We start from the raw sequence: 15,667 nt of genomic DNA, 5'->3' as shown, positions 1-15,667 counted from the left end.
CTTCAAGTGAAGAAATCAATGAAAACAAGTAATGATCCAGACTCCAGTGAACAGGCAGACAAAGAGAAGAACACTTTTTGTTCCTGGACAATGTACGGGAATCATCATCTGACTCAAGTGCAAGTGATGATGAAAATACAAAATAAAACCCACTCCTTTGGTGGGAAACAGATGAAGGATGTTGTCCAACTCTGGCAAAACAAGCAAAGTCCTTTCTGTGCATTCCAGGCGCCTCCACAATCAGAACGGCTGTTTTCAGCTGCTGGGAATACAGGTACTAATGGCAGGGCAAGTCGGAGTTCTGAGCATATAGAGATGCTGACTAGGTTAATTGATTACTAAAATAATGGATAGTTACCATCCAAGTTGTTTTATTAACCAGGACAGAAAGGTTAATAAAATGTTGGAAGTTGCAAAACAGTTAGAGGAAATCCAACATGATTAACCACTTCCCCATGTTGTTTTTTTTTTTAAGTTTGAAAGAAGTAAGGGAAAAAATTGCACAAGTATCCATGTGGGTGCAGCAGTTGGTATGAAACTAAGCTGATAAGAAAAGCTCCACCTTCACATCAATGGTATAAGATCAGCCAGACCCTTGACAGACGATCAGAGCCTGAAGTCTTCCGTCAAAGTAAGACTTTAAAAACTTTCCCCAAAACTGAAATTTTTGCTGTTCCAAATTCTATATAATAGGACTATTTACTAAAAATCCTGAAGCAGAATTTTCCTGTTTGCATGTGTATGTTTGTGAATCCTTTGTCATGCTATTTAAACATTTAAATTATTCTTTTCACAGATGACTAGACTTCTGCAGCTCCTGCTCCTGACCTGGACATTCAGTCCTCTGTGTCTCTCAACCACTGTGAGTTTCATTGGTTCACCAGAGCAATGTAAAACTGCTCACTTTGTTCCAGGTTACAACCTGGGAGGAGAAGGCTTCGACATTGTCAAAATGCAAAGAAAAGCTGCCTATGTCATCGACACTGAAACATGGGACCTTGGAAATGGCACTTGCAGAATGTACGGAAACATCTACCAAAATGGAGAGAAACAAAAGGTCCCAGTTTCAGTGGTGGACTGGAGAAGCATCCCAAAATGCAATTTGAAGATCTCCAGTATGCTCTATGATTCTGTTGAATCTCTCATCAATGGTTCCACATCATCGATTTCCAACAACTGGAAAATTGGTCTTAATATCCCTGTAGTCGGTGTTGGTGTTGGTTTTGGAGGGTCACACTCCAGGGTGGCTGAATTTGGCATGGCAAAGTCAAAACAAGACCGCTACACATTTACCCGCCATTCTGTTAGCTGTAGCTACTACAAGTGAGTACAAAAACAGACATTGCTGTACAACTTCAAATTCTTTTCATTAAGCTAATGTGCATAAAGTATGACTGTGACAAAAAGTAACTTGTTTTATCTGATTTCATTCTTTCCATAGCTACAAACTGACAACAAGCCCACCTTTGCATCATGAATTTGAAAAGTCTGTGAAGTCTCTTTCTCCACATTCTTCTGAGATACCTTACCGCAATCTGATCGATACTTATGGCACACATTACATCACAAAGGTTTTTCTCGGAGGGGAGATAAAAGCAACAACATCGATTAAGACCTGCCAGGCATCCATGATCGGGCTGTTGGCAACAGAAGTTAGTGACTGTCTGTCGGTTGAAGCTTCAGTTAACTTTAAAAGTACGGCGAGCATCAATGCTATGTATGGACACTGTCAGGAAAAAAAAAAGAAACTGATCCATGGTGGAAGTTTCAACGCTGTGTTTAGTGAACGTATCACAGAAGTTGTTGGTGGGGACAAAAATGATGTCGCGTTCTTCCAAGGGTATGTTGATCCCAGTGTCCATATCAGGTGGAAAGAATCTCTTAAAACTACACCTGACATCGTGAGTTACAACCTGAAGCCTCTGCACACAATTCTGCCAGATGGTCATCCTGCCAAAAACGGGCTTAAAGGAGAGGTGGAAAAGTATATCAAGGAGAATGTACTGATAAGAAAATGTTCAGAATCCTGTCAAATTGGCCACAGATCCAGTAGCAGAGATCCCTGTGCTTGTGTGTGTAACAGTAATCATTTTATCAAATCAAACTGCTGTCCTGCTGGGAAAGGTTTCGCAACATTGAAGGTGTACAATCTTTATGCTAGGGGACTGTATGGTGATTGGATCACTCAGACAGACGGTTCAGTGACTGTTAAATACAGTAACCAGGAAAAGCGCACTCAAACGATAGATAATAATGATAACCCCAACTGGTCAGAGTCATTTGATTTTGGACCCATTGTTGTAAATAGCCATGACAGACTGACTTTCACGGTTTATGATGACGATATATGTTGGAGAAGGGACCTCCTTGGTAGCTGCTCCATTGACCTTCGTAGAGGAAAAGTTTCAAACAGTTGCATGTTTACTCATGGTACCTTTTATTTCAGCTACTCAGTGGAGTGTGCACCAAGCCTTGGTGGCAACCAGTGTGAGGAGTACATTCCTTCTCCCATGGATCCACCTTTGGCTAAAGTTTTCTACTCCAGAAACGGGGTTCTGCTTGGAGATTCAAAGAAGGGGTTTGTTAAATCTGCTCCTCAGCCAGATTTGGGCCAGCTGTGAGACGATGACAATGACAAGGATTTTGATTTGAATCATTTTTGCTTGTGGCATTTCTATCTTTGACTTTTATATTAATAAAAAGAACAGTTTGCAAATTCAATCTAAATGTGATAATCTGTACTGATAACTTTTCTCTCTGTTTCTTCCTTTGTACTCGCAAAATACTGCAATAAAGCATTCATAAAGACAACAGTTGTTTCCATGTTGTAATTTGAGTATGACAAATGAATATTTTGACTTAAGAAGCTCTCATGCACATCATCAACAGAAAGTTACACACAAATTTGTTGCTCACATTTTTTAGAAACATATTCAAATTCTTTTACAAGTGTATATATCCATGTTCCAAAACATGGTGTATCAAAAAAAAAAGTGGAATTTACATTAACCTGACAAAAGTCTACCGACTCTGAATTCTGCTTTAAAAGAAAAAGGAAAATTGTGTGTAGAAAGTTACATTTTCTGACACAAAATAGTGGCCCTTTAACAAAATTAGGATGCCATCTTCAAGCTGGCATCTTGATATGACATCTTTACAGAGCAAAATTGTCTTGGCACATAAAGACGACCAGCTTATCGGCCCATCCTGTTCATCATATTTAAAATGATATCCAAATCTGGTACCTGCATGTATAACCTGTGTACTCAATTATTACAATGCAAACTTAACTGAACGTCCAAATAGTTATTTTTGAAGTCTACCATTTTGTCCCTTAGCCTGCAGTAGGAGATCTGACTGGAGATGTGAAACGGACCCACATTTTTTCTGTTTTTGTGTTCATGCATCAACGCCCTTTAAAATTTACAGATAAATATAATCCTTCTCATCCAGCACAAAGTTCTAGTTTTAGAAGTTTTGAAAGATATAACAATTTCATCCGCCTAATTTTCATTCGTTGTATAAAACTTTCTATATAATGCAAGTGATTATTATTTGATTAAATGAAGTGTAAAAATCAGTGAAATAAACAAAACTATTTGTGCCACAACAGTTGTTACACAATAGCACCATCATGTGGATACTGAACATTATAACCCTTTTTATTAATCCCAATCCCACCTTTGGCTTTTAGCAAAAGTTAAATCTTACTTCTGTTTTAAGGACTTTGAAGGACTTATCCATGCCTTCATAACAACTCGTCTGGATTACTGCAACTCTTTATATAGAGGGATGGATAAATCACAGATTCAGTGACTTCAAATGATCCAGAACGCAGCAGCACGGCTTCTTACAGGAACCAGGAAGCATAACCATATAAGGCCAACTCTGGCATCTTTACACTGGCTGCCCATCTTTTATCGAATAGATTTTAAGATTCTTTTGTTAACTTATAAAGTTTTAAATGGGTTAGCCCCCCCTTATCTTCGGGACCTTTTAAATTTCCGGTCTGTGTCCAGAACTTTACGATCAAATAATCAGTTATTACTGACAGTTCCTCGGACTCGACTTAAGAGGAAAGGAGATCGAGCTTTTTCTGTTGCTGCTCCTGTTTTATGGAGTTACTTACCTTTCCAGATTAGATCTGCCCACAGCCTGGATCATTTTAAATCACTTCTTAAAACTCATTTTTACTCTTTGGCATTTAATTGATGTATTGTTTTGTGCTCTGTTTTGTCATTTGTGTTATCGTTCTTGTACAGCACTTTGGTGCAGTTTTATACCTGTTTTAAAGTGCTATATAAATAAATTTGACATTGACATGTTTGTTTTCAAAACTTTTAAGGCTGTATTATGATGTAACTTTTATTTAAAAAAAAATGCTTTTTTTAAAATTTTTTTACATATTTTTTAAACTATTACCAGATCATGACAGGTAATGGATCAGATTGCCTGTCTCAACAATGAGACAGACAATCTGATCCTCCACCTAGTGCTACTTTTGCTGTATAAAGAAAATCAGCGTCAAAAACAACCAGTCAGAAGAACATGCTGGCGTTGTCAATCACCCTTGTATATGTGCTACTAAATGTGCTAATGGCACAAAAACAACTCACCTTAACAGAAAAACTGTTTAGCGGCTTCTTCTTGCCGATAGCTCTGGGAGTACTGGGAGAAGGCAGGGGAGCTTGAATTTTCCACAGATTATCATACTATGCAACATATACGTAAAAAATATATATAAAACTTACACACTGCAGCTATCAATCAAGCAATTAGGATAGGAAATCCAATATGCTTTTTTTTTTTTGAGTAAATCTACCCTTGTTATGATCTTGATTTGCTTGAGTATGTTTTGGTTTTATATGTGTTTCTTTGGTTATCTATTTAATCTGCCATATTTAAATTTTCACTTCATTAAGGTTTATTTCTTGTAGTCCTTTCTTAGCTATTCTAGTTTGAGTGTTCTGTGTTCCTTACTCTTTATTAGATCAGCCTAATTTCTGTTTTATTTCTGTTCAGTTCTTCTTAGTGTTTCCACTCAAGTTTATTTTCAGATTTCTACTCTAGTTTATCATGTTTCTTTAGTCTAGTTATTCTTTAATGTTAGACTTACTTTCTGATTCCCGGTGTACTCGCTCTCATCTCTCTTCTGTCTGCCTCCTGCTGTCTCTATTTTCACCTGTAGTCAGTTAGCTCGTCAGCCTGGGTCTTTTGTTTAACATTCAATATCCTCGGTATTTAAGCTTCTCATTTTCGGTCATTACTCGCCGGATCCTTTCGTCTACTCCTGTCACTTTCTAGTTCAGCCCCCTGGTTGAAACCTTGCTGGTTTCCTTCCTTTGTATTTTATTTTTTTGCTCTTACTCCTTATTCCGTCATGGATTTTCTTTGTTTGCATATTTTTATTAATGCATGTGGGGAATCATTTTCTCTAAGATACGCCTGAAATGCCAGACAGGACACACTGAAAGATTAAAAATAAAATAATGGTAATAGTAAGCTTTCATGAAAAACATTATAGTTGCATTTTTATACTTTCCTTATGTTGTTGTGCAACCTTTAAGAAAACATCTGCAAGGAAATCATCATCAAAGACAGTAGTACTGTTATGATGTGAATTTAATTTTGAGTAGAATATTGGATGTGCATACTCAACTGTAATACATGGAGAAGAAGTGCAGCTTCAAGAAATGAATGTTCCAGTCATGATCTCTAGGATTTAGGGTTTCTGTATATTACTAAGTTTGCATCTCTGTTTATTTTAGTGCTTAATGTATCTAGAAATGGAATATTTTCTGCTCAGCTTTTCCTGGTTCACTCTGTGTCTTTCCTCGGTATCTCATCCAACTGTTCTCGGTTAGCTGTTCCTCATCTGCTGACTAACTCGCCTTTGTAACATTCCAGTAATCAACCTCCACAGCATTAATAGTTCTCATTCTAAAATCCTCTGTTGTTGTTGCCAGCCTGTTCTTGTTGTTTTCTGTGAACCTATGCCAGCCTCTGGTTCTGTTCATCATCAGAATCCAGATTCATCATGCATCTCCCATATTCTTCTCTTCTTTTGGGTCTACAACAATGATAGGATCACGATAGCACCAGTGTCAGTGTTTGACACAAATTTCTATGGTTGCGTCTAAAAATTCCACAACATGAGGTTTTTGACATGCTAAAACCCACACATTTGCAGTAAATTTTGCGACAGAATTGCAGCAAAGGCCTATATTTACATTACTTACCTCATGCGACACTGTGCTGAAGTTCTGTCTGCGCTAATAAAGATTCAGTCACTTCAGGATGCTGAGTGGTTGAAGAAACTCTGCCTGACACATTCACACTTGTTTTCTGATAAATTCATGTAAGAGTTATTTGACTACTGAGTATAAAGGGTTCATGTTCAAAACTAAGTACAGAAAAATATAAAACGGGACCATGACATTATGGCAAGAGTAATATATACAGTCAGTTTTATAACCTGCATCCTGATACACAACATGTGCAATCTTAGGATGCAATAAAAGCAACAGTCATACTTCACAAAGTTAACACGACTTGATGTTTCACAAAATGTGCTTCATTTGTTTATGCTTAGCTCCATGCAAGACTCGTTCTTAGATACACCGTTTCCTATTTGGTGACACAGAAAACACCGATAGTTTCCCACTATTAACAAAATATCAATGTGATTTATTTTACTTGTCAGGAGAAAAGCTACAAATCAAAATGTATATATATATAAGGAAATCTGAAATGTTTAAAAAAACTGGTTTCACTTTTACAGGACTAATAAAAAGAAAGGTGCAAATATGCCAAAAATACTGTGAGAAAAATACAAGACACAATTTCCCGCTACCCATTGTAATGCAATATTAATATGGTACTTCAAAGAGCCTTTTAAGTTTTTTCTTGAATAAACAAAAAGCCTTTTCTGAGGATTCTTTAATTTTAGGGCTTTCATTTCTAACAATGGATTCTTTTTAATATGGTTTACAGAGGAAAACCAGAAAACATGATTTTCAGTTTGGTAAATATAGAAACTCTCTTAAAGAACTTTTTTTTTTTTTTTTTTTTTTACAAAACTAGAGAGCCACTGAAGACTATTACACTACATGACCTTTTCTTTTTACACAATTGGTGACAGTTGAATAACAAACCTTGAAGAAAACAAATAGAGAAGATGAAGAGCATTATCTACTTCAGAACCTAAAGAACAGAATCCAACCTCAAACTAAGCAGATTATGGAGGGTTCTTCTCAAGGAGATCTATGATGACAACAATGGGCAGGGCACTGTGTACCTGGAACTGAGTCTGGTACACAGTGATTCTGTAAACTGATGCAAAGGTGTTGATACAGTACACTACAACAACTCTCTGATGTATAATGAAAAACAGCAGATGGAGCCACATCAAAGTATCAAGATCCAAGCCTTTATCCTCGCTTTCCTTGAGCTTCCAATCAAACAATGACCCCTTCATGAGCAGCCATTATTCAGACTCAGCCCGTCTTCCAAAACAGGTCATCCAGTCCTTCAACTTGACAGTCTCCTGCTGGTCTGGCTTATCCACACCCCATTCCTTTCTCCTTCCCTTGCTCTTGGAAGAAAAGACACAGAGACAAGGGATTTGCCTCACGGTAGGTAGCCGTTTTATGTGTAGCGTATAAAAAAAGAGGGTTTCTCTTTGTGTGTGTGTGTGTGTGTGTGTGTGTGTGTGTGTGTGTGTGTGTGTGTGTGTGTGCGTGTGTGTGTGTGTGTGTGTGTTACATGGTGGGACTTTGCAAAGAGAGCCAGGAGCCCACTTGAGGAGCATTGGGTTTTAGAACTGGATGATTTGTTTGGAGAAACCCTCTAGACCCAAAAGGAGGATTAGCTGCACGCAGGTTCCCATGAAACCAAGATGAAGTGAAGAGGCCTTCACGGACTGCTGCACCTCTGCATGATTATATGCACAAAGACATACCTGAAATACAGTACAAGCATGAGCAGCATGACACTTTTTCAATCTTTATTTAAATATGTGATTCTATTCACACACCAATACAAAGGTTACCTTTATTAGGTAGGACATTTACAGCTTTTCCATGACCTCCATTTCTGTATCGGATTTCCACAACTTACAGAAAAGGCCAAAAAAGTTACATTTTTTTTTTGTTTTTACCCTTTTCTGTTGTTTTTTTTTTTTGTATGGATCAGGGTTCTGTATTTTTGATAAAGTTTGAACTGAATTTCTACTATCACCTGGGTCTCATATATATATATATATATATATATATATATATATATATATATATATATATATATGAATAAAAGTACTAAATAAAAAAAATAAATAGCACTTAGGTGAAGAAAGCACAGTCTCTCTGAACGGGTCATCATCTCGAGTTCCTGTGCTGTAGGGCAGAAATGTTTTTCCAGGTGCAAACGCTGCCATCTGCTGGTCAAGATAGAAAAAAATATCTGTAATCTTGAGTGAAATTAGTAACTCCATCTTGAGGAAAATCAAATCTATCTGCCAGCTGAAGCTGTAAACTTTACAATATCTGCTGGATTTTTCCGGTCAGTGTGGAAAAAGCATGTATGTTTATTTTTCATACATGCAAAAAGTATTTTACAACAAGCATATTAATTAGGCTTTGACATGAGTAAAGACAGAGGTACAACAATTTATTAACTCCTTGCACGTTTAAAAAAAGTTTTTTACATTTGTAACTGGAATATTGTCAAACATATTAAGGTCATGATAAGTATAATAGTAAACAAAACCCTGCAGTCAGTGGCTGTCTGCAGTATACCTGTGTGGTATGTTGTAGAAACCATACCACGCATAATGCTTTCACTCATGACAGCTGTATTAATGGGAGTGTTAAGCACCCACTCTCTTACAAGCATTTAGTTTCTTTGCAACTTGTTACCGAGCCCCAAGCCTCTTAGTGACAGCCAATGTGTGAAGGAACTTGAACTTGCAAGACAAGGATGATATTTATGCTATACGCATCTTCTGATATGCAGTACGTATAAGTTTGTTAGTTTATTTGGATACCCATTGCTGTAACAATGGCTACTCTTCCTAGGGTCCACATCCCTGGGAAGAGTAGCCATATACCTAATTAACTTCATTATATGAATGTAGTTTGAATGCCGCATGCTGTTAGATCCCCATGGTGAGATCACAATGACAGCAGCTGCCATGAATAACTACTCCTATCGTCAAATCAAGCATTTGCTGTAGTTGTCCACAGTAACCTGGGAAATCTTGGGTCCCTTTCATCTCCTCAGTGTGCAAGACTGAACAACTGGTCACCGTCAACACTTCCTTGTGCATGCCACAGACAGCTCCTCTCAGCCTGGTGGCAGACATAGTGGAGATTAGCATGCCAGCAGTTCTCTTGCCTAAAATCTTTGACAGCATTAGCACATGCTCAGTCGAGGGCATACACAAGAGCCAGCTGTCAAGTGAAGGGGGTTCCTGGTGCTTTGTTCAAGGTTGCTCTCACCATTTAAAGCAGTGGTGCTCCATCATGACTCCCATGGTAGGTGTTAATTTGGTAATGGTAACACATTTCCATGGATGTCGACGTGTTTGAAAAACAGCTTTTCCACAGTTTCTCCACAGAGCCTGGAAAGGAATCACTGTAACTACATAGGACAGATTTCTCTATTCTTGTCCCCTATATACCATAACACCACTAGCCTGGACTGCGGATACAAAGCAGGGTGGTTCGATGCCTTGTATTTTATTTTTTTTTATTCTGAATAATCATTTGAATGTTGTATCTGAAATGTTAGTGAACCTGTCCTTTGGTGGCAAGAGTGTGGTTTTCTGCCACTCTAGATCGTCTACTTTAAGGTTCGATGTGCATTTTGGAACATTATTCTTCACACCTTTGTTGTGACAAGTGATTATTTCAGCTACTGTTGCTGTTTTATCATCTCAAACAAGCCTGCCAGTTCTCCTCTGACCTCTGAAATTAACAAGGCATTTTTATCCACACAGTCATGGCTCACTGAACAGTTTCTCAGAACATTCTCTTTAAACCCAAGAAAGAGGTTGTGGGTGAAAATTCCAGTAGAGTTTGGCAGCAGTTTCTGAAATACACAACCCAGCCCATCTGGCACTAACAACCGTAACATTTTTAAAGTGTCTTCATCCCCATTTCCCTGTATACGTCAGATTAATTTACTTGTCAGCGTTTACTTTTAGAGCTCCAACATCTTCATAAGGTAAATATATTTGCTTTTAAATTTTAAAGTTCATGTTCCATCATATTTAATGGATCTGGTAAATCATTAAGTTCATAGATGCTCCTAGGTTTTATTCACTTTTATTTTGAATTGTAATGTTTTTTCCCCACCTTGTGACATTTCTATTTACCTCATATTAAGCAATAAATACCGTGTAGGTGAAATAAATAACTTACAATGAAATGCATTTCGTTTTATGATCAGTTTTTGGTTTGCTGAAAAACAAAATATGTTGAAAAAAAATTACAATTTACATTTACAATAATCCAGTGCTGCTGATTCAGTGCTTACCATGAGCCCCTGTGGAAATTTACTCATCAATGATGAACATTTGATTGCTTGTGTCAGGTCAAAGATAGTGTTCTTCACTTGTTTCGATAGGGTTGTTTTACCAAATAGAAAGTTTCTGCAATGTGTGGGCAGGAGCAGATATGATTGGCTTGAGGCAACTCTAACAATTCACGCTGATTTTAATTACAGCCAACAGGGAGGTGCACACCACATTAAACACACCAAGCACGCAGGGCTACGTCTCAGGCAAAGTCGTCCTCTGTGTTTTATCCTTCCTTGTCACTCTTGCTAGTCATCCCACCTCTGGATGCCCCCTCCTTCACTTTAATCCAGTGGCGGAATTTCACTCGACAAGTGATCAAAGACCAGTAGCACGATGCCAGGTGCGGCTGTAGCTTCAACTGTTGACAACCACCTAGCAATTTTTCCTACTTTCCTTCTTTCCCCTTTCTGAAAAAAAAAAAGAGCAGAAAACCTAAACAAGGCTTGGTGAACCGCTGTGAGTTTGAGTCTCTGAAAAACAGTTTCTTCTTTTTTTTTGCAGAAAGGGAAGTTGGTATAGTTGTTTCCTTCTTTTGACGGTGATCTGTGCTACCTTCTCTTCCTCCCCCTCTGCGCACTGTGTGGTGGCCGGTTTGAGGAGTTCTGTGACAGTAAATTACGGTACACTTGAGACAGACGAGCAGCAGGAGTTGCAGAACAGAGAGAGGAAGCGCGGCGGGGTTTAGGCTTTATTAAGACTCAACCACCAGTCACTGGCACAACAATCCAACATGTAGGTGAAGGATGCAGCACAAAGTATCTTTCTCAACCTATAGGTGGTCTACCAGTGAAGTAAGATTCACATCAGCTATAATGGGTATCTCATGTCAAAAAGTGTCAGAAAGTGTTATTGGAGAATTTTCTATGCTACAGATGGACAATACTGTACTGTTAACCAGCATCAGTTAAAGGTTAATAGTACAATTAGGGTGCAGTGACCTGGAGCTCATTAAAAGTTGCTTGCTGAATGGAAGTGATGTTAAGATTTGTTTTTCAATTTCTTAAATCTACAACTGTGCTTGTTAATCTATGGAGAACAAGCTGTGATTGAAAAAAAAAATCATTCTACGCAGACACACAACTTGCATCCTGTCTCAAAATTAGGTAGGTAGGATTAGAATAATCAAATGTAAGTTTTTTTTCTGTACAACAAATGCGATGATTAGAAGGTCTCAGACTGAAAGACTTTGTTTTTAGAAAAGCAGAAGGAATATCCAACTGTGCTTGCACAATTACTTTGTTTGATCTGAGCTCTTTGTTTGACTTTATAAGTTTAAGCCAAGTAGAGATCAGGCCAAGAAGACCAATCACGGGCCAACAAAAATAAGATCTTGATCCAGATCCAGGAGAGCTACGGATAAAATTATCTTATAAGAGTGAGGATAGGAATTGTTTATAATAAGTCAAATACTTTTTAGGAAAGCTATGTTGGGGAATTCAAATAGCCTGCCTATTTTATGATTTACTGAATTAGAAGAACAGCAGGTAGAAGTCAATTTAGTTTTAACTTCATACATTTCAAAATTGCGTGGCGTTTGTCATGTTCTGGTGATATTAAGCAGGTGGCATTCCTTGCCTCCTTCCAGATGTTATAAGATCAAACAGCACTCAGTAGGAAGCAGCACCTGACATGCTCCACAGTCAAGCAGCATGAAATCAGTGCGACTCCTTGGTCAACCTCTGTCTGAAGTCGCCATGGGAATCAATGTTTGTACTTAGAGCTAGATTTTGGATATGGGTTACTTGACTACCAATTTTAGGTTCTTTCACACATGTATGCTACAACACAGTCAGTCCAAAACCAAGGTACGACATTGGTTAAAGAAAGAAAACACGTAAGAGGCTCCTATTGAATAAGTACAATTTGTTCAGTTCTGAACATGGAAGCTTGGTTGTAGTCCGAACAAAGACACACATAGACATCAGTGATTTAAAGAAAGATACATTTTCAGTGTCATTACAGTCTCTGCCACACATAAAATAAAAGGCTGTAGCATCCATCTTAAAGTGGTGATGGTAAAGAATATGCTGTCGTTCGGAGAAATCTCGACTGCTGTCTTTAAAGTACTATTGCGATAACAGAAGATTATCAGAGCGAAACAAAATAATGGAAGGAGTAATGATTATGTTTAAGAAAAAGAAAAACTAACATATTCAGCCAGTTCCTTTTAAGTACAAGTTAAGATGGATCATTGCGGATGGAAAAAAACGGGCAGCAGGAGAAGCTGTTAAATTGAATGTTCATATAAAGTATTTCAAATGCTGTCTAAATAAAAAAAGAAATGAAAAAGGAGAGAAGAAAGGTTTGGGGAAAAAATAAGATTTACATTATAAATGCACAGGTTTCCTTTCAATAGGCCTCTTCAAAACTCTGTCAGGTTTTTGATGGCGGGCAAGTTCAAAGTGGCACTAGAGTCCCACTGCTTCCAGAGATACAACAGGAACAGTGTGAGTGTGACCGTATCCACATGCGGCCTTTCTGTCCTACACATACACTCGCACTGTGTCCTGGTTCTTCACACCAAATCCTCTCATACTACCTGCTGCATTGTGTGAAGTGTGTATATGTGACTGACAAGTGTGTAAGAGAAATCGATTGCCGTCACTTCTTTGTCGCTCCCATGGTTCCTTCCCTCCGATCCACCTCTGCTTCACCACTCCGCACCATTTTTTCCCCCCTCACTTTCTTCCAGCTCTTTTCACTCTGTAATTTAACTTCTTCTGCTTTGCTTCTTCTTTTCTCCCGGTTTGTCCTGGATTGTTGGCAGGGGATTGCTGGAAATGGTATCCCGGGGAACGTTACAAACACTCTGCAAGGCGCTCCGGATCCCGGCACCAGCCAGCCCCAGCTAACCAGCCGTGCCCCACGGTGATATCGCTGCATCAAAGCCACAAATCTTACCCCCCCTTTTTTTCTTCTTCTTCTTTGCCTCCCTCCGCGTTTCTCTGTCTCTTTTTCTGTGGTGGCACTTCCAGCAGCTTCGAATGTTTAAACTTCATATATCAGCCTCATTACGGAGGCTCAAAGCTTTCCATCTACTACTAAAGGCGCTCATTTGAATTTTTAATCACACGTACGTACGAGTGCTGCGCTCAGCAACTATCTGACGCGGGCGTGTACATACACACCCTTTCAGTCACATCTCTGCTCCTTCAGCTCTTTCGCAGTGTTCTTCCTGTGAAGTTTTCAAGTTCAGACTCGGGGAAAAAAAAAAAAGAGTCTCCGTTAAATGTTCACCCAACATGTCGGAGTCGGAGCCATAATTGTCGGCACTCGCTTCAGATGGCATTGTGAGCGTAGCGGCGTTGCTGGTGGGCGTCAGAATGTTTGCTAAGAGTAACTGTAGCCTTGGACAGGCAAGCCGAGGTGCTACTTTAGCGCTGCCTCTCTCTTTGATGTCAAATGTGTAGTCTGAGCGTAGAGAATATTATATATGAAAAATACAGTGACACATCACTCTGTTCCCTTACTGGATGTACTGTAGCTATGGAAGGCCTTCTCACGCTCGGTTACCATGTGCATACAGTCTTGGCTAAGCTACAGAGGGACTTTGTATCTTGAGCAATAACAGGGAGAGAGAGAAAGAATCCTTTAGATCTTCCTGCAAGAAGTACACCTTTGAATCTGAATTTCCTTACAGAAAAAAAAGCTCTTTGAAAATCTAATGCATAAACATTATCTCCCCCCCCCCCCTCCACCACCACATCCTTCTTCTTCTTACTGCTTCCATTCCCTCCCTCTCACCTAAAGCGCAAAAGCTTCTGAACGACTTTGGAAAAACTTTCCCTTTTTTTTTTAAAGTCTTCAGTAACTTAAATAAGAGGCGTTCTGGGATTTGGATATTGTTATGTCTCATCAAAGGAAGAGATCTTCTGCTGTCCTCCCTTGCTGGTTTTCTTGTTGTCTGTCAAGAAAGATGCCCCTCCTCAAGACTCACTGTAGTCTGAAATACCATGCTTCGCCCTATTCCATTTCTCCTACTTTTGGTTTTTATTTTCTGAAAAGTAATTTTTGTTAGGTTGCAAGGTACCACATAGAATTGGTGGCTCTTTTGGCTCCCAAACATCTATTTTGTCATCATCTGTAGCCTCATGTGTGTCAATAAATCCTTTTGCATTCAGTGTTTTTATAAGAAATCTATTTTTTTAAATGTACTCTATTGTAAAAGCTGTTATTCTTACTTTTGTGAAATATCTTAATTTTCATTTAACTCAAAGACATAAACAGTAAATGGTCCAATTAGGCCTGTCACGAGAAGAAATTTTGCTGAGCGATTAATTGTCTAAAAAAATGATTGCGATAAACGATAATATTGTTTCAAGACCTTTTGACACTGATTTAATGGAAATGACTAATAATGCATGCGATTTACTGCCATAGATAGATACACTTTATTTTCAAAAGAACACATAGCACTGGAACTGATAAACTAAATAAACAAAACAACCAAAAACAAAAAATAAAATGGATTCTCAGTCTCCATTAACAAGAAACGTACTTGAATAAAAATTAAACAACATAAAGCCAAAGTGGAAATAAATACTGCCTTCAACCAAAAGAGTGCAGATTATGAAGTCTGTATACTGTATTGGCCTTCAGTAATCACTAGAAGATGGGCACATCCGACTACCTAATGCAATAGTTCACACTACACGATTTTTTTTGCCTCTGTTTTCCCTTTATGACAATCTTAGAACTTGGCCGATCTAAGATTGTCGCTGGTGATTTCGTAACCGATCATCCTGCAGTGTGATTTAGATCGTCGTGGCCGCTCCGATCTAAATACGGGGTTTTCCCCAACTGGGAGCTTAACGCTGAATGTGACAGGTAGCCAATCAGAAAGTGCGGATTCTCCTCCTGCTTTCTGAGGGGAAATTACGAGGGGAATCCCAAACAGCTGAAACAGCGCAACCCGAAGTCCAGCGGACATCGGAGATGATATGTGGAAACAACATTAATATTTATTCAACATTTCGTGCAAAGAATATAGAAATGACAAGGAGAGGAGTTGGAGCCAAATTGCTACCGCAGTTGATAAACCCGGTAAGTTTTCAGCTGTTCTTCGTTAACGTAACTTAAATAGGTTATAAT

General features: G+C 38.6%; 1 protein-coding gene and 1 long non-coding RNA gene across 2 annotated transcripts; one reads left to right on the top strand and one right to left on the bottom strand.

The window, feature by feature from the left end:
• Positions 1 to 539: 539 nt before the first annotated feature.
• Positions 540 to 2,811, top strand: LOC106958629 (perforin-1-like). Its single transcript, XM_015050614.1, has 3 exons — positions 540 to 631; positions 797 to 1,323; positions 1,442 to 2,811. The coding sequence occupies exons 2-3, from the start codon at positions 797 to 799 to the stop codon at positions 2,619 to 2,621; spliced, it is 1,707 nt and encodes a 568-aa protein (XP_014906100.1). The 5' UTR covers positions 540 to 631; the 3' UTR covers positions 2,622 to 2,811.
• A 4,596-nt stretch (positions 2,812 to 7,407) lies between these two features.
• On the bottom strand, positions 7,408 to 8,124 carry LOC106958631 (uncharacterized). The gene is made up of 3 exons (XR_001427188.1): positions 8,051 to 8,124; positions 7,765 to 7,960; positions 7,408 to 7,594 (listed from the first exon to the last, which is right to left on the bottom strand). It is a non-coding gene; the product is annotated as an uncharacterized LOC106958631 (long non-coding RNA).
• Between the last annotated feature and the right edge of the window lie 7,543 nt (positions 8,125 to 15,667).

The sequence above is a fragment of the Poecilia latipinna genome, unplaced genomic scaffold (assembly GCF_001443285.1).
Source record: "Poecilia latipinna isolate Pla-1442-1.1 unplaced genomic scaffold, P_latipinna-1.0 Scaffold1002, whole genome shotgun sequence".
Taxonomy (NCBI): domain Eukaryota; kingdom Metazoa; phylum Chordata; class Actinopteri; order Cyprinodontiformes; family Poeciliidae; genus Poecilia; species Poecilia latipinna.
Note: the sequence above shows the minus strand (reverse complement) of the source record. Positions and strands in the feature narration are given on the sequence as shown.

Bases quoted from the DNA above. Each gene is read 5' to 3' on its own strand.
- LOC106958629 (XM_015050614.1), top strand. From the start codon at position 797: ATGACTAGACTTCTGCAGCTCCTGCTCCTGACCTGGACATTCAGTCCT. The intron at 1,324-1,441 runs GTGAGTACAAAA...TTCTTTCCATAG, and splicing joins GTTAGCTGTAGCTACTACAA to CTACAAACTGACAACAAGCC.